Raw genomic sequence first — 18,866 nt, 5'->3', positions numbered from 1 at the left:
AAATAAATAAATAAAATCTTAAAAAAAAAAAAAAGAAGGTCCATGGAAGGACTTCAGAGATTTGAGACCTCTAACCATGCATGCACATTTTCTGAATACTAACATCTTTCTGGGAGTGAGTCTGCAGATTTTATTGGATTCTCAAATGGGTCCATAATCTAAAAATGGTTGCAAAACACTATTTTCAGCTCTTAAAATAGAAGCATAATCTTACAGGAAATCAGGTGACCAGAGACAGACTCTGATAATGTCTTAAAAGAAACAAGTTAAATCTGAAAATTCTGCATGTGTCTGCTCATCTAACAGATGCCAAAGAATTACTTAGAGGATAAAATCTTTTCAGAGCTGGAGACATATATTGCTAAATATTCAGTGACCACGGAACAAAAGGGCTTCTGCTGTGTGGAATCCTTGTTTGCCCAAGGTAATTTTAAAATGATGATACAATTTACCTCCCCACTTCTTATTTTTATAGTATCTTGTTATTTTTCTCATAGTTCTTGAAAGATGCTTCCTCAGTGTCCACACTTTGACAAGGAATAATCACTATCTCTTTCTCCGTCTTACACAAATCACTGCCTGACAAGGTAGAGATAGATGATGAGTGCCTCAAGTCTGGGGTGTATGGAGGTGCTTCAACTAAGTCTGGTTATTACTGGGGCAGAGGGAATGGCCTGTGTTAGTAAACAACAACTGTGATGAAGGGGGAGGCTTATTAAATAAGCAAATGACATCTACTTGGACCATTGTAGTTTGGATGAGCTGGTTAAGTGAGAGTTTTCCTGAAGATCACCACCTTCAGTACAGAATCCAGAATTGTGTTTGCAAAAGTGACTTCTCAGAAAGGCCTTCCTGAGAAGGCCTTTTCTTTTCTTTTCTTTTCTTTTTCTTTTCTTTTCTCAGAAAAAAAAAGTCTTATTCTATTTTCTCTATGGCCAAAAAATTTTTTTAAAAATAAATAAAGTGTTGGGGGAGAAGGCCACAGTTTTAAACTGATGGTCAAAGGAGGCTTTCTGAGGAATAGACACTTGCTGGAAGACCTGAAGGAAGTTAAGGGAAAGCCACAGGATATCTAGGAGCACTCACTTCTGGGTTGCGCATTGCATCATTCAAGGCAGCCACCGTGCACCTGCACCATTAAATGTGTTGAGCAAAGGAATGAGAAGACAGAGCTCTGAAACAAAAGTCTCCACAAAAACCACACTGTATTTGCTCATAGTCCCACATTGCCCTAACACTCCCTCTTTCTGGCTTTAGCTTAATGCTTCTTCCAGCTTGGGCATGAGCAAAATGTGTGAGCTAGTTAACAGCCTGGTTATTTTTCTTTCTTAAAGGTCAAAACTCACAGCTTATTGAGAACTCTTTGCAAAGAAATTGCTCTCCTGGTTAAGTGTCTTGTCTGTATCCACAATGTACCCATACTGTGCTTTATACAGGGGTGCCTTTGACAAATATCTTTTTTTTAAGACTTTATTTATTTATTTGTCAGAGAGAGAGAGAGGGAGAGCACAAGCAGGCAGAGCAGCAGGCAGAGGCAGAGAGAGAAGCAGGCTCCCCACTGAGCAAGGAGCCCGATGCAGGACTCTATTCCAGGACCCTGGGATCATGACCTGAGCCGAAGGCAGCGGCTTAACCAACTGAGCCACCCAGGCGCCCCTTTGACAAATATCTTAAGAACTGACCCTACCTAATATAAAAATGGGTATAATTACTCTCTTCATAGTACTCCTTCTTTAAGACTTCCATCCTAGGAAGTTGGCAGGGCTTTCTTCTATCTTGGGGGTCATAGAGATCAGTCCTCAGGGGAAATACTCCTTCAATCATCTTCGTAACCCAAATAGTGCTTCGTGGACAATCAGTGGTTCCTTTAGGACCTTCATCAAACTGGTGGGCAACACTAATGACTAGGTCCATCCTCCAGGTGAAGAAACAAAATCTTCAACTAAACAGCCATCTCACACAGTCTTTTTTGAATCAATCTTTCAAATGTTTCATCTTATCAGTGAATTCCTAGTCCTGTGGTCTTCAAATATTTCTTATCTCATACACTTAGTAGAAAAAGCTTGACCACACTCCCATAGTCTATGTTTATTTATACAAATTAATATAGTTCTTATCAATAACTAATATTTCAAAACACAATATACATAGGGGACTAGGTTCACTGTTAAGCATAATAAATTTAAGTCCCTCATTCATTTTTTAATAAAGATTTTATTTATTTATTTGAAAGAGAGAGAGAGAGACAGCGAGAGGGCATGAAAAGGTATAGAAGTGATGGCAGAGGGAATGGGAGAAGAGGGAGAGGGAGGGGAGCCTCCCACCAAACAGGGAGCCTGACACAGGGCTCCATCCCAAGACCCTGAAATCATGACCTGAGCTGAAGGCAGGCGCTTAACTGACTGAGTCACCTAGGCACTCCAGTCCCTCATGTTTTCTTACATTAAACTTAATAGTTGTATACTGAGAAACTTCTGGATGCCAAGCACTGTTCTCATCACAGAAGACATGGTACATGAAACTGACAAAATTTCCACTCTTGTGGAGCATAGAGTCGAGTGAAGGAAGACAAACCATGAGTAACATAAATAAGTAAAATGTCTAGTAGTGTCACATTCTAGAAAGTGTCATGGAGAAGAATAAAACAGGAAGGAGAATTCAGGTAGGTTTGAAATGAGAGTTGTAGTTCTAAATAGCCCCCCAGAAAAAGTGAGTACAGATTAGGGAATTAACTATTTGACTGTTTGTAACCATTTGGCATAGGAAATCAAGGTGTCCATGTCAATATTTATTATATATATATCTCAGTAGAGTACAATTTATTTAGATAACCAATACGAATGAAATTCTAATTTCTCCTTGTGCCCTAAGTGACCATCTTGGAAGACCACTAACTGAATCTACACTCGTATGAGCAATTGCTTGAAACAGACTCCTCAGATCCGAGGTATATTATGACAGCTTCTCTTTGGGATCCACTAAGGATGGTGAAGTCTGGCAGCTGTTTCAGTGGCAGACATGGAGCCCTATAGTAAATCAGCTCTTTAATTCAGTCTTGACTTGGTTCCATGGGTGATTTTACATCCCATGATTTATTTACTTATGAGCTAAATAAATGTCCAGATAAATGACTTAAATGTCCAAAGCCATTTTGTGTTTTTGTTATACTCTAAAGCAGGTGACTAGGGAGAATACGCACACAGAAGCATATCAGAACAGCTAGTAATGACAGGAAGCGGTAACTTGTTGGTTTTCTTTTCCTTTCTGTTGAGTTATGGTAATATAGCATGAGCATTTCCCTTTTCACCAGAGAAGGAGGATTTGTTCAGCCTGGTGAAGCTTCAGAAGGAAGGTGTTTTATGAAATTTGTATTTTTTAAATATTTTGCGACTCAAATAACAGGATACAATGAGCTTCAGAGGAAAGGTTTTTAAACGGGAGGCCAGTGAATTTTGGAAGAAGAGAAGAACAGTGAGGAGAATAAATCAAGAAGAAATCCACAGATTAGGCTCTGTAGGTATCCAAATGTCAATGTTTGTTTCTAATCTTTTCTTCAATACTTAAAAAACAGAGAGAGATTAGCCGTGGGTGGTGTTCTAACATAGGTGCTGGGCAAGGTCCTAGATGGAACAGAATATTCTATTCGGCTCATAAACATCCTCTTTTATTTACATCATTGTTTTTGAATTACTTAATCTTTATTTTAAAATGTATTGAGAGAGAATTTAAAAAGTTAAACTATTACTAGAATATTACTAGACTATTTTCATTTTTAAAGAAAGCTTACAATCACCTCAATTATGACCTCAATTGATGACTTGTACGTAACTGTAGGTTTTTTTTCTTAAATTACTGCTCTATTTTGATCATATATCACTTGTTTGTTTTAAAATTCTTCAAAAGAATGATCTACATTATGAAAGTGTACATAAATATTTGATTAAATGAGCCAAGTAAAAAAGTGAAAAATAGTAAGTTTTAAAGGTTAAAAAGATTTGGTTTCTTCATGGTTAAAAATGTTTCTGCTTTATTATTGTTGCAAACAAAATGAGTGCCCTGGAAATATGTACTTATTCTAGAATTCTAGACATCTATGTATAGGAACTACCGTGGCTGAATATCAGGGCCTCTTGCTGGGGTACATCAGTGGCTCGCACGTATCGTGGAAGGTCCATGTTATATGGTAAATGGCTGTGACCACATCATCAGGCCACTCTTCTTACAGGAACGTTCATTTTACGGAGCGGTTCAGGGTTTGCTTGCTTTCTTCAGGGCAGGGGTTCTCAGCCTCAGCACTATTGCCATTTTGGATCCAAGCTATCCTGGGCCCGGCTGTCCTGGCCATTGTGAGATGTTTAACAACATCCCTGGCCTCTGTGCACTACATGCAAACCCTCACTCCTGGTTGTGACAATCAAAAATGTCTTCAAATGTTGTCAAATGGCCCCTGGAATAGGGAAAGTGATTGCCCTGGTTGAGAACCCCTGCTCTAGGGGTAGAGAATCTTTTTGTTCATACAAGCATCCTTAATCTAGAAATAGAGTAGCTTTTTAAAAATTACATATATAATAATGATTATTTATGGTCATTTATTGAATATGAATAATCAAATTAATGAATAGTCACTCAGCCCCTGATAGGCCAAAGTCAGGTACAAGAATATTCTGTCTTGAGTGATAGTGATTCTGTTTACACTGACAATGTATTTGGTGGTAATTTAATGTGAAAAGAATTTATCAGAGGTCTGGCTCACAGGGCTGGTGGCGTGTTGTTATTGGTCAGTTTCTGTCTCAGTATCTCGGTGGTGTATGTCTCCCATTGGGAAGCACAGCCAAATGAGCCCTTCAGCCTTGTTCCCATATCACTGCACCCAGCATTTCATAAATGGAATACACAGAGTCCTAAAACCAACCTCTTGGTCCGGATGTGTCCACTGTGGATCCCTACTTGTGTCTCGTCTACTGACTTGCAAGCCCCTCATCCACTATTTACTATGAGCCTGTTAAAGAGGATAAGTGCTTGAAATGCTTGGTTGGTTTGGGATGATTAACCTTTAGAACAGTCAAAAAATATATAATTTCCCAGTTGCCTTTAGAAGTTCTGTGGGTGACGTTACTGTGAGATTGACTTTTAGTGACCACTAAGAGAGAAACAGGCAGGAGAAAATCTGCCTATCTCAAAGGGACCACACATACAGCCTGGCAATAGGACAGTCCCCAATGTCGCACCATATAATGAAGCTAATCATTCTAGGAATTATCTTAATTGAATTTGAAGGTATTGCTACTGAGCACTATGGGAAATGCAGCCAGTAAAGAGGGAGTTTTCCCACAGCATTCAGTAGCTATGCATTCACATTTAATTAAGATCATTCATACTGTGATTAGCTTTCTTCTGTGGAAGGCACTGGGGACTTTCTGCCACTGCGGCCTGCCTTGTTCTTACTGAGATAGGCGTATCTTCTTTCCCAGGTCGTCTCTTCTGTAGAGCAGGGGATTGCTCAATCCATCTGAAGTATTATACAGAGATGTGGGTTTTATTTTTGGAAAACAGAATCCAAAGAAGTGAAACACATCATTAAAATGCTGGGGGGTCATTCTATCTTACTGTCTCACCTTCCCTCTGTATGCCCTTGGGCCGATTACTGAAAGCACTCTGGACCTTAGTTTACTCTTCCATAAAAATATTCACAGCAATACCAGTCTGTCTTAAGATGGTTTATTGGAATTCAGTTTGATCGTGGTCACCACGAAGATGATTAGTGGGGGGTAACAAATGTTATGTTGTGTTAGTAAAACCAAGTAAAGTATTTCCATTTCCAAGGGCAAGGGAGGAGGGATGTAATTGTAGTGACATTGCCTTCTCAGTGATGGTGACTGAAGCCGCTGGACTGTAGAGGTGACGCTTTCCTCCTGGGAGCCTTGCAAAAAGCTGGAGTAACAGAGTCACTCAGGAGACAAAATTCTGAACTGCATCAAGGTGGCACTCAGGGGGTCCCAGATGGCTCTATGTGTTAATGAAGTTGCCTTAGAAATGACTAGTGGTTTTTTACCCACACCTTATCCAAAGTACCCAAAGCCAGACTGTACTTTCCACAGCACTATTATCTAAGCTTCTAAAAACTAAACCAATATCTCTACGCAAGCTTCAGAGATGACTTGATAGGAGATAAGGAAGAAGCAATTCAAATGACAAAATACCCAACACATGAGGACAAGGCTTAAGGTTATATCAGGGAATGTAAAATATTTTCTTTTGAATTTTGGGGTATACTCATAGCGTAGTGAAAGGAGAGAAGATGATTGTGGTAGATAATTATGATGGATTATCTGTTTTTGTTGTGATCATGTGCATTTTGAATTCGACAAACCAGTTATTGTTTTAAGGCAAATTTAGAAATGGTTTCATTCCACAGTAATCTGGAATGCTTAACTAGAACACAGTGATTTCCTAAAAGGCATACAACCCAAACTTGATACTCTCGTGACACACAGACCTACCATTTTGTTTATTTCGTTTCCTTCAGATGCTGTTTGAAGCTGTTTATTTAATTCTGTTGGAATTTTTTTTTAATTTATTTATTTGATAGACAGATCACAAGTAGGCAGAGAGGCAGGCAGAGAGAGAGTGGAGGAAGCAGGCCCCCCACTTAGCAGAGAGCCCGATGCAGGGCTTGATCCCAGGACCGTTGATCCCAGGATCATGACCTGAGCTGAAGGCAGAGGCTTTAACCCACTGAGCCACCCAGGCTCAGTGCCCCTCTGTTGGAATTTTTCGTTGTTTTGGAATTTTATCAATCCAATTTTTAAGGGTACTATCTAGAAAGCCCTTGATATATTTTAATCCACCTGTCACAGTTGATATACTGTAAGAGAGAGCAACTGCATCATAAGAGAAATTCAAGGAAAATGAAACTTACTTGTTAGATCATCAAGTAGAATTACTTCTCTTAATCTGTGGAGTGTGTATGGTACTCTATGGTTGTTTTTTTAAAAAACTGCTTGTCTATTTTTATTTTTTTTTTTTTAACCAATCATTGGTATGATCTCTAGTGCATAGGAAGTCAGTAAAAAAATAGTTTCCTCCCTAAGTTGCATGTCCTGATTTGGAAAGATTAAATACACGATCAAGTTGAATTATTATATCATTTATCTGTACGATCAGGAAAAAGATGCAAAATGCACCTAAATAAATGTAAGTTGTTATTTTTAAGTTGCTACTGGCTTGTGGACCATTAATCTGCAGGATTTGAAAGTATTTGGAAAACTTTGTATACACGTGAAAATTCTTGCTCTGGTCTTTCATAATAAACTTTTAGCCCTTTAGTAGAAAAGTGAAAACTATAGAAAGAAAATCTAATAACATCATTAACATACCTCTCACACACATCATTTTATAAAATATGTTGTGCTATTGTCTTTTAAGTCCATTTTTAATCTATTCTTCCACGTTTGTGGACAGCCTTTCTCCCTAGTTATCTATGCTACCTTCTTACTGTTACCCCTCATTTATACAAACATTCACAATTACTTATTTGAGCTATTTCATAATGAGCCAGTTAGCTGAAAGGAAGCACAGGTAAGGGTCTCAGTATTATGGGTGCAGATAGCAATGAAACGGGACCAGATTCCAGGTTCAAACAATGGAAAGCAGTGCTGAGAGCTATAAATAGATGATTGGAGAAAGCAAAAAAACTGAAATAATGGGGGTGGGGTGGAATCTGAATTCAATCTGACCATGTAAATAGAGAAGTGTAAATTGAAACTTGATCTGACCCAAGAATCTAGGCAGAGGACTCTGAGGGTAGCAAGAAGGAGCAGCCAGCTCATGTGCCAGGTAGATGCAGAGACGACGCTTTTAAATGGACCCAAGAGAGGTGCTTGCGACTTAAGCAAAAGTGAGCTTACTCTCCTCAAGACCAACTGCCAAAAGGAGGAGAGGCGTTAAGCCAGGAGGGAAGCAAGTTGGAGGAGAACTGCCAATGTGGCAGAGTCAACTTCATGATGATGCCCTCTATTACATCTGAGCAGGAGGTGGACCGACTATCAGGGAGGGCCATGCACAACAAACGGGAAGTAATGCCACTATCCTAATAGCTCTTCTTCTTTCCCAGATGGTGGTAATGGCACAAATCTTCGTGAATGTAGAGATTCCCCAATTAGTGGCAATTTCCGTTGTGGATTTTGACACATTCATTAGCTAGCATTCAATGTACATTTCCTTAATATACCTTTTATTTCCTTTTCTTCATCCTCCTTACCCACTTAGAAATATTATTTGGTCCTCTTTCGACCACTGCCTTCCATGAGGTGTTCAGGGACCTCACACCAGCCTCCAGAAGTCTTTCACTGCAAAAGCTCTCAAAGGGAACAGAATTTGTACTCAAAACAATGGCTGTGTTTCAGCAGCTTCCCTACAGTGGCAGGGCATGCGGGCAGGGGGGGGGTGGGCTTTCTGTTTTCTATTCCTGCAAACGCTATGACCTTGGCTGGTAGAGTGGGGAGGACCATAGGTCTTTCACACTGAGCTGGGTTGAGATATCAGTTCCTGAGGAAGTCCCCAGAATCCACATTTCTGGATCTATAAAATAAAGCAATAATGATCTCTTCTATGTTTCATAAGGATACTCAGTGAGAGAAAGTGTTACCTACTTATCATGGTCCTGGGTGAGTCTGATAATTAAAAGGATCCTGCTTAGGTGATGGTCCAAGGCATGTGATCCTAGCAAGGTCCATTCAATACTTTCCACCAGCATCCTGAATCTTGAGCAGAAAGAGGCCAGAGTCCCACACAACTGTCCATTAGTTGCACACTGAGACTCACCAAGACCTGCTCTACTGGGGGTGGGGAGAGAAGTCTGCAGAGGCAAATAAACTGCTAGTACAAAAAGAAAGCAGGGCGGATGTTGCCTGGGCCAAAAAAAAAATAAAAAAAAAAAACAACAGATGCCCAGAATACACATTCAATCTCAAGTAACCAAAAGTAAGAAAGGAAATAAAAGAAGGAACTAACTGTCATTATGGAGAGATTTACTGAACACAAAGGACACATGTTGTTGACAGAACTACTTACATTTTTATGTGTGTGGCATGTATGTGTTTATGTATATATATATTTGCACACACACACATACACACACACTCCTCACACTCATCCTGAAAGTTCATTGGTGTGATGGTTAGCATATTAAAATAGTGTTAGAGGTTAAGCCAGTGGCAGCTTTCATCACAGATTTCATATAAATTAATCTAAATTTCCCAGCAGTTGGCTCTGAGACAATACTTTGTCTGCTATCAGGCAGACTTGTAATTGGGTTGTGATGTATTTTTAATGATATTTATTATCTTTCAAGTGTTTCTAGAAAACCAAATTAGACATATAATTAAATTCGATTCAGATCTTCTTGGACATTTTCTACTTCTTTATAAGCACCAGTGTTAGATGCAGAAGCAACCACTCTTATTTTCTTAACCATCATTTGCTACACGGAAGTGTGAGAATTTTGTTGTGCTGCTAAAAGGTATATATTGTCAAATTTCCTTATTAAAGAAAATAAGACTGAAAAGGTCAGTTTGAAAGTACACCTTATATCAGAGATTCTAAAAAGCTCATTGGTGTGCTTAGTTTTCCCAATGACTTTAAGGGTTAACAAAATGGAATGTTCTGATTTTTCTAACTATAATGTTTGTGTTGAATGTGATGACTTTATCTTTCTTTATATTTGTAAAGGGCTTTATAATTTACCAACTTTAACCTGCTTCATTTCACTGAAATGGACTAAGACATTTTAAATGTTACTACTGGTTGATTTCTTCTGAGATCTATGTCCGTTTTTGTTACCAAGGGAACCATTTCCAAATTCAGCTTAATCTGAGCCTGCCCAGCTGTACAGTTCTTAACTTTGATTTAGCTAGTGTTTTTCCATTCTCATGAAACTGTGTACTTCAAGACAGAGAGAAGGTTAAAAGGTCCATGAGATGGCTTATTCCTTACTTGATCATTTCCTTTTTGGTAAGGAAAGCTAGTCTTGTTTTCTGAAGCTCAAACATTTGATAGGTTGTCCAGTAAAACTCCCTTTGATGAAAGGCTGAATTAATCTGTCACACGACCACTGGCTGACAGCTGTGGACATGGATACAGCTGTGTAGGCTCTCTCCAATTTTCTCATTTATTTTAAACACAGATAGTGTGGAAGTTGGTTCCGTTCCAATTGCACTAAGGCCAAAGGGTCCTGGATTGAGTTAAGGTCTCAAGAATCCATGTGTCATTTGTATTTTTATTTCCTCTAAGAAATTCAATCAGTTATCTTGATAATGCTTAAATTAGTTAACAGCTGTGTTGTTTCAGATTTGTTTTAGATATCTTGAGATTGGAATTCTTTTTAGGGTTTCTCTAAAAACCCTGTGGATCTTCATTGTTAGCTTTTTGCTTGTCTGTATGCCAAGATGTGAAGAGGATGTTTAAATAATTAGAAAGTCATGCCTTGATAGAGTCTACTGTATTGGTCTTGAAGTAAATATCAACTTTTATTTGTTTGTTCTCCTGGATTATTAGTCAAAATGAATGGTTTTGTAAACTGAAGAAGGCACTCAGATGTAAATTAATTCTGTCATGAATATTCAAATAAGAATAAATGTACAGATATCTGGAAAGGACAAGGCTGATTGAGGAAGACTGAGAAAGTCTCAACTAGCATAACAAAGGGTTTGAATGTTACAGAAAGAATATAAAAGTTCTCAAAGGCAGGGTGGACAATCTTTTTTTATAATAGTGTTCCCTGAAAAGATCAGATTTTTTGAAAAGGAGGACCAAAGGAATAGTACTAGTTCAGATCAACAAACTAGAGTGACCCTCACCCAGTGGTGAGTAACCAAGGCTTAGCTCCGTAATTGTACTTAAAATTTAGAATACAAATATGTGGACTCCCCAAATGAAGAATTTACTGTTGCTGTGGTTCTCCATTCTTCATCCCACCCAACCACTTTCCCTGATTAGTCCTTAGCGATCCTATTTACTCAGAGTGCCAACAAGCTTGACCTACATGAATGTAGCTTAGAGCTACAGAAAGAAATTCTATATCTACAACCTGATTGTACTCTAGGTATTTATATTCACAAAGCCAATGAGTTTAATACTAAACTCATTTTAATTCAATAATTTTTAATCCAGAAGTATAAATAACAAAATATTTTCTCAGCTATCTCTCAAGGAAAGTAAAAGGTAGAATTTCAAAGTCACCTTCATGTGTTGATATATGTGATTTAGGTAGATTTCCTTTTTTTTTTTAAAGATTTTATTTATTTATTTGACAGAGATCACAAGTAGGCAGAGAGGCAGGCAGTGAGAGAGAGAGAGGAGGAAGCAGGCTCCCTGCCAAGCAGAGAGCCCGATGCGGGACTTGATTCCAGGATCCTGAGATCATGACGAGAGCTGAAGGCCGAAGCTTTAACCCACTGAGCCACTGAGGCGCCCCCCCTTTCTTTTTCCTTTGAGGGGTAGAGCAGCCAGACTTCAAGAGATTCACAGAAAAGACATTGCCCTTTTTTAAAAAAAAAATGTCAGTATTTTCCTTATGTTACTACTTCTTTTGCTTCCACAGAATCACTAGAAATTAAGAGCTTTTTTTTAAAGGAAATTTAGATAATAAATATAGAAACATGTACCACAGTTTCTGGTACATGAAGACAAATTTAGTGTAATGAGTTTAACTGGTTGGTTGGTTTGACTTGTTTTTTTGTTATATGCTTTTGACTAAAATGTGTGGGGTAATTTTCAGTCCTTTTCAGTAAAGACAAATCTCTATATTTGTCTGGCATTTATTGGTTCACTTACTCCCCCCACCCCCATACTTCATCTCCCTGATCCTTGTAATAACACTGCCGCAAACAGGAAGTTGCCCTTTGACTCATTTAAATCAACCTCACTCAAGCACAACTTAAATACCTTGTCCCAGTTACATAGCTGGTAGGTAAAACACTGTGACCCTCCAACTAGAGATTCTGACTTCTATTCTTTTGCCACAATGACCAATGCACAGAGATGTTTAAGTAACTTAGCAGATGTCTGAGGTTCCCTACAGAGCTCAAAATACTTTAGTTAATACATTGCTAATTGTTCTTCTCTTTTTTGCTGACATTCGATTCTAGGACCACATACATAATCTGTAATTATTTTCCCCAGTCTTCTTTCCCCAGTGTTTTATATATCTTTTTTAATTACTTGAAGCTGTTCCTAGTTGAAATTCCATGTGAAGTCCCCACTGTGATTTTTTTACTTTTCCTCTCTGGTGGATCTTCCAAGGGTAAACAGTTTTAAAATCAAATAATTCCCCAGTGTTTCCATGGAGGCATGATAGTTTTGAAAGACCTAGTTCATTTTTTCACCACAATGAAAGCAATACATGTTTGTTACAGAAAAATTTGGAAAATTTGAGAAGGCAAAATAGTAAAATCCTAAATGTCATCTCCCATCCAAATATAAATAACTAATAGCATTTAGAGCTATATCTCTAATCTTTCTTTAAATTGTTTAGATATTGTGCAGATTAAGTTTAAATTCCAGTGTACAATATTTATTCCCACTTTTATTTAATAATAATACATAACCAATTTTGCTTCTTATTACCAACTTCCCAAAAGTCCAGTTGTAATGTCCATGTACTGTTTCTTAGAATGGATGTACCATAATTTCCTAATCATTCCTTAGCCTCAGTGATTTATTATTTCCCATTTTTAGCGGGTCTTGTCCTTCAGACTTCACTACCTCTTAGAGACTGAAGTGTTTTGGACTCAGTCTTTCAAATCACAATATGTGTGCATCTAGAATCATTGTTTCTCCTTTTGTAGACATGCTTGTCTTCTTGGACATCTTGATCACAGACTGCAGCCTTCTCACATTTTCCCCTCGAAAGCCAAACATATTCAAAACATCATTACTACCTTTACTAAATAATTGAAGAGTTACAAGGAGGAAACAAAGAAAGATACTACACAATCATTCATTAGTATGGTTTTTTTTTTTTTTTTTTTTTTTTGACAGACAGAGATCACAAGCAGGCAGAGAGGCAGGCAGAGAGAGAGGAGGAAGCAGGCTCCCCGCAGAGCAGAGAGCCCGATGCGGGGTTCGATCCCAGGACCCTGAGATCATGACCTGAGCTGAAGGCAGCGGCTTAACCCACTGAGCCACCCAGGCGCCCCCATTAGTATGTTTTAATCCACATCCTATTTCCAATGTCCTTTCCAAAGACCATTACAACAGTAAGCCTCTGTCCACTACACACAAGTCTGAGAAATAAATATCAATCACTGGTTTTAAAATTTTTTTAATTTAAATTCAGTTTAGTCGATATACAGTATATTATTAGTTCTGGGGTAGAATTTAGTGGTTCATCAGTTACATGAACACCCAGTGCTCATTACATCAAGCACCTTCCTTAATGCCCAGTTACCCCTTCCCCTCACCAACCTCCCCTCCAGCAACTCTCAGTTTGTTCCCTATAGTTGAGAGTCTCTTATGGTTTGCCTCCCTGTCTGTTTTTATCTTATTTTTCCCTCCCTTCTCCTATGATCCTCTGTTTTGTTTCTTAAATTCTGCATATGAATGAAATCATATGGTATTTTTCTTTCTCTGACTATTTATTCTGCTTAGCATAATACCCTCTAGTTCCAGAAATGTCATTGCAAATAGCTAGATTTCATTCTTTTTGATGAGTGAGTAATATTCCACTGTATATATACACCACATCTTTATCCATTCATCTATCTGTGGACATCTGGGCCCTTTCCATAGTTTGGCTATTGTGGATATTGCTGCTATGAACATTGGGGTGGATGTGCCCCTTTAGATCACTATGTTTGTATCCTTTGGATAAATACCTAATAGTGAAATTGCTGAGTCATTGGGTAGTTCTGTTTTTAACTTTTTGGGGAACCATTGTTTTTGAGCAACAGCTCTAGTGTCTTCACTTTGGGGATATGACCTCCACCATCCTGCCTGCCTTCCTTATCCCTCTTGGATTAAGGTCGATATTTTTTCTCCATCTTGTTCCAAAGATAATATTGCAAAGACATACATTTATACGTCTTGGCTTGTATGTGTAGTTATTTCTTTAAAATACAGTCTCAAAAAAGGAATTCCTGGGTGAAAAGATGTCAACTTTTTTACTCAAATATTTATTGAATGCCTCCTCTTTGCTCTTTATACACATTAAATTTACAATTTAAGTGCTTTAAATTCATGACTAAGGGAAATTTAAACTCACAGACTATACTTAACACTTATGGAATTAGTACTATGGGTTTGGTGCTATTCTAAAAGTATACCCTATATTACCTCATTTAATACTATAACATAGCTCCTACTAAGATGTCCATTTTACAGATTAGAAACTAAGGCACAGAGATTCTAATTAACATGTCCAACATTCCATTGCCCAAAAGCAGCAATTCCAGAGCTAGAACACCAAGGGTTCTGGTTCCAGAGTAAATGTTACACTCTGTTCATCTCAGCATAAAACACTTATAATCACCCTCCACTTTTTACTTTGGACTCCCCTAAAATAAGGCTGGGTGGTCTAGTTTATTTCTTAGTTAAATTGTACTTCTATTCTGGAGAAAAGTCTAGGTTGATAATTTAGTTATTTTACTTGTCATTGTTAGACACTTTCAAATGCTGAGATCTTCAGTCATCATTTCTTCACCCATTTGATTTTGAATTATAATTATGAAATTAATTCAGATCCTTGCAACAGTATACTATGTCCTTGAAATTTGCGTCTTTAGCTAAGGCACAATCTGCTCCTTCAAACCAAATTAAACGACTCTTGACAGCCTGGGTTATTACTAAGATGGCAGGTTTACCAACTCTAGGAGTTAGATATTGTGTTGACATTCCATGAGAAGTTGTAGAATAAGAAGAAGGAAGGAAAGCCTTTGTTTTTGTGACAGGAGCCCATTCTTCTGCTGAGAAGTTGAATTGGAGGAGAGCTGAGGATTTGAGAAAGTAGATCAAACAAATCCCTCAATATTTATGAGAAGAACAGGGCCCGTTACCACTGCAGTGCAACACAGCTCCGCTGCATGATAACAGGTATTGGTGGGTGCCTTTTCCCATGCCTGGAGCAATTTTAGAACAGCTAATGAAATTCATTAGTCATCTGAGAGAGAGCAGGAGTAAAAAGCACTATAAAAATCCAATCCAATTCAGGGTAATCTTGGCACACGCCTTAGCCCAGTTGGTGTATTTCCAAAAGAAAGAGGCACATTAAATTCAGGAGGGACAATCCAACTGTTCTAAAGCTATAAATCAATGCTACTTAGCTCTCATTTTTGCTCGACATCTCTGCAAGGAGCCATAGTGAGAAATTAACTGATTCCACCATGCTCATATACATGTGTCTCTTTGACCAAAACACAGAGAGTCAGCTCTCTTGCTCCAGAGAGAACTACTCATCACATGACCTAAACCCTCACCATCACAGATGCATAAAGCCTTCGTGCTAAGCATAGCCAAATCCCAGGCCCTAGGTGCTACGGAGTACATCATTGTTATTTTCATTTTTAAACCTCATATCCACAAAATTATGAAACACCAGATGTTTTGAATGCTACACCTTGGGACGCCTGGGTGGCTCAGTTGTTAAGCAGCTGCCTTCGGCTCAGGTCATGATCCCAGCGTCCTGGGATCGAGTCCCGCATCAGGCTCCTTGCTCATCAGGGAGCCTGCTTCTCCCTCTGCCTCTGCCTGCCATTCTGTCTGCCTGTGCTTGCTCTCTCTCCCTCTCTCTCTCTGACAAATAATTAAATAAAATCTTTGAATGCTACACCTTGACTACACATTTCCTGGGAAGATAGAACTTTACTAATCTGTCCCTCAGAAGTCAAAAAATTGATGCATGATTTGAAGCAGCCCTGCTAGGTTTTGCAGCCCTATGACAAAATAAGCTAAGCGCAACATTTAAACAGGAAAAGCTTAATAAATGTCATCCACTGATTGGCTGATATGTCCTAGCCTTAAATGATTTAATAAAAATATACCTTCCAGCAGAAGTTTTTAGGCTATGCCTTTTATTAGGTGCATCAAGGAGAGGTGGGGATTTAATTTCTCTACGGTTTTATTAACAACCTGTGACTTGAGAGCTCTGATTTTCCCATTGTACTAATTGAGGTGGGGCTAATTCTAGGTAGAGTGTGGGCCCCCCGAAACATCTTCTCTGAAGGTCTTCTTGACTCCAGCTTGATATTAATGGTCACATTGCAACTAAGGGAGATAAAATTAAAAGGAGAGTGAGAACAGGATGGAAAAAGGCCCCTGAAAACATATTCTGTCATTTGCTTTTAAACCCATAAATTGCAACACATACTAATAACAAGTGACACTCTCACAGTCCTGTTCATGTCGAAATGAGGACAGCGAGAAGAAAGTCTTGGTAGTTACATTAAGGGCTATTGGTATGTGAGTGCTGAAGGGCAACAACATCTGTAAACTGGAGAACCAGTGAGGGAAATGGACATAACCAACCAAATCTATGGTTCATTTGCTACATTTCATGCACAAACACAATATTAAAAGAAGGAGGGAAAAAATAGAGGTTCCCAAACAAGCCACATATTTCAGACTTGAAGGTCTGAGGGAGCAGCATGTGACATTACAGGGTAAGAGATCTTAGAGACAGAGCACTGAGGTCCGTAGCTGAGCTCCACTGAATCGCCACTACTTGAAGACATTCAAAGCCAACTAAAAATAAACTAAAATAAAGCCAAATCTAACATCTGGAGCCTGCATTTGCCTCATGAGCCATGAGTCTGTGGTCCTTGAGATCAACCTTGGCCTGGGAAAATAGGGAATCAGAACTTAAAATAAATCTACATAGAAGAATCAAGTCAAAAGGCAGGGATTCTAGGACTTTTTTTTAATTACCTGATTCATGCCATAGTGTCTCTGTGTCTTGTGCTACGAAACAGTGAACACTTCACACAGCTCTTTACCCAAAGAGGTTGTATGGGACAAATAAACATCTTTCCTCCAAAAATTACATGGAGTCCTGTGTTTTTTATTTGCTAAGTCTGGCAGTCTTACTCGACGGGCCACTCCAGAGAGAATATTCACCGTACATCATCTTTAGAGTACTTAAGCATTATAAAATGGGTTTGTTCTGTTTTGTTTTAATGCTGAAAGTACATGGAAGTTCTTGTTAGTGGTCCATGATGTCATATCTTGTTTTTGATTTTGTTTACATTTGGAAAAAACATCTATTGCTACTTAGAGGAGTCAGTTAGCAATTATTAAAATGTTCATGGAAGTTTCTAGGGCCTCACCAGCAGAGATCTTCCAAAGAAGGTCTTAGAAATCAAAACTAAACCTCTGTGCTCTGCAGACTGGTGAGGGGTGAGGTCAACAGGAAACTGTTGATGGCATTGACGTGCTAGAGAAAAAAAAAAAGTTTTTTCCATTTATGAGATTCCCCCTTAGCCTCCAAAGTTCATGGTGACCACTCCAGCTCCTTACAGCCCCCAAATAATCTCAAAGACCATCCCTTGTCACTTAAGTTGTACACATATTTCATCAAAGGGCAAGGGAATTCAAGACTGTGTCCTTGATTTTCTGTTTTGCAATGTTTTATTCTGTATTTGGGAACCCATTTTTTTCACGTTTGGAGTAAACACATCAGCCTTGTAATGCTACCATCACACCTTTTTCCCCTCTGGCATTCATCATTTGGTGCTATAGGCCATTTCTTTGAGGGAAGTGCCTCTCATCTTGGCTTCCAGATTTTAAGGCCATGTGATCATCTGGCTAATTTTTCAGACTCTTCTCCATTTCCACCACAATGCATCCATAATAGCTGCATTGTTCAACCCTGTTAGAGAATTACCCAGTTTCTCTCTGTTGTGGCAAAGAAGCAGAGAGCCAAACAATTAATCCTGACACAGGATCCATGCTTCAGGGACAATGAAGACAGCCCGTGATACTTTCCTTGCTAATGGGGAGCCAACATTTTAAAATAGATCCAAGTAAACCTCACAAGGAAGGATCTAATTCAGCAAAACTGTTGATGATCATAATACTATAGCAAGCAAGCAGAGGACTTTTCTTCAAACTGACAAAGATAAAGTTCACATAATTCAGCGGGTGTGTTTGGCTGAATAGCATGAGCTTTGGGAGCTCAGTGAGAACAGCTTGAATTACTGAGCAAGAAGTCAAGTATTTCAGGATCTTTTCATATTATTTCAGATCTGGAAATAATAGTTATGTGGCTTTGCTCTAAATGCCTGGAGTCTCTGTGACTCTACTGGAAGGACTGCATCATGTCAAAGCCTTGGTAGCTAAGAAGCGAAATTCAACCATGCGTTGAGAAGAAGCAAAATTATGTGTGTCAGTGGTTAATGTCATATTTTCTTTTTCCACAGCACGAAAAGCCCAGGCTCCTTGAGCCTTTGGATTATGAAACTGTCATTGAAGAACTTGAAAAGACCTATCGGAATGATCCCCTTCAAGATCTTCTGTTCTTCCCCAGTGATGACTTTTCAGTAAGTGTTATTTTTCCAAGCCATCTAAGTTTGGGACAGCCCCAGAGATGATAAAAGATCCTCTCCAGTCAGGTCACTGTCTTCCCTTATAGATTCAGGTTGGGCGGTACTCTTTCTTGTGGCTACCCTACATCATAGTCACTGTAGTGGGAAGCCACATCCGCCAATAGAGAATGTCCAAGGTCTTGGCATAGCTGAAATTTCCACAGTGGCCTTTGGGGTGGGAGATGCACAGGGTACTGCTGGTTCCAGGTGGTACCCGTGTCCATACCAAAGTCTGGGTACCTAGCCTCACAGAGCACTTCTTCTCTCACCCATTTCTATCTGAAAGCTTCCAAG

At 38.8% G+C, this 18,866-nt stretch overlaps 1 protein-coding gene across 2 annotated transcripts in view; it reads left to right on the top strand.

Moving 5' to 3' along the window:
• The window catches only part of LOC111145251 (dedicator of cytokinesis protein 10), a 294,365-nt gene that overhangs the window by 95,445 nt on the left and 180,054 nt on the right, over nucleotides 1–18,866 (top strand). For both annotated transcript variants that reach the window (XM_022500052.1, XM_022500044.1), the window contains exon 2: nucleotides 18,408–18,527. In XM_022500052.1, the coding sequence (XP_022355760.1) occupies nucleotides 18,408–18,527 (120 nt within the window). The remainder of the gene's footprint in view (nucleotides 1–18,407; nucleotides 18,528–18,866) is intronic.

Source organism: Enhydra lutris, unplaced genomic scaffold, assembly GCF_002288905.1.
Source record: "Enhydra lutris kenyoni isolate GAN:26980312 unplaced genomic scaffold, ASM228890v2 scaffoldscaffold1, whole genome shotgun sequence".
NCBI classification, from domain to species: domain Eukaryota; kingdom Metazoa; phylum Chordata; class Mammalia; order Carnivora; family Mustelidae; genus Enhydra; species Enhydra lutris.
This window is presented reverse-complemented; position numbering and strand designations above follow the sequence as displayed.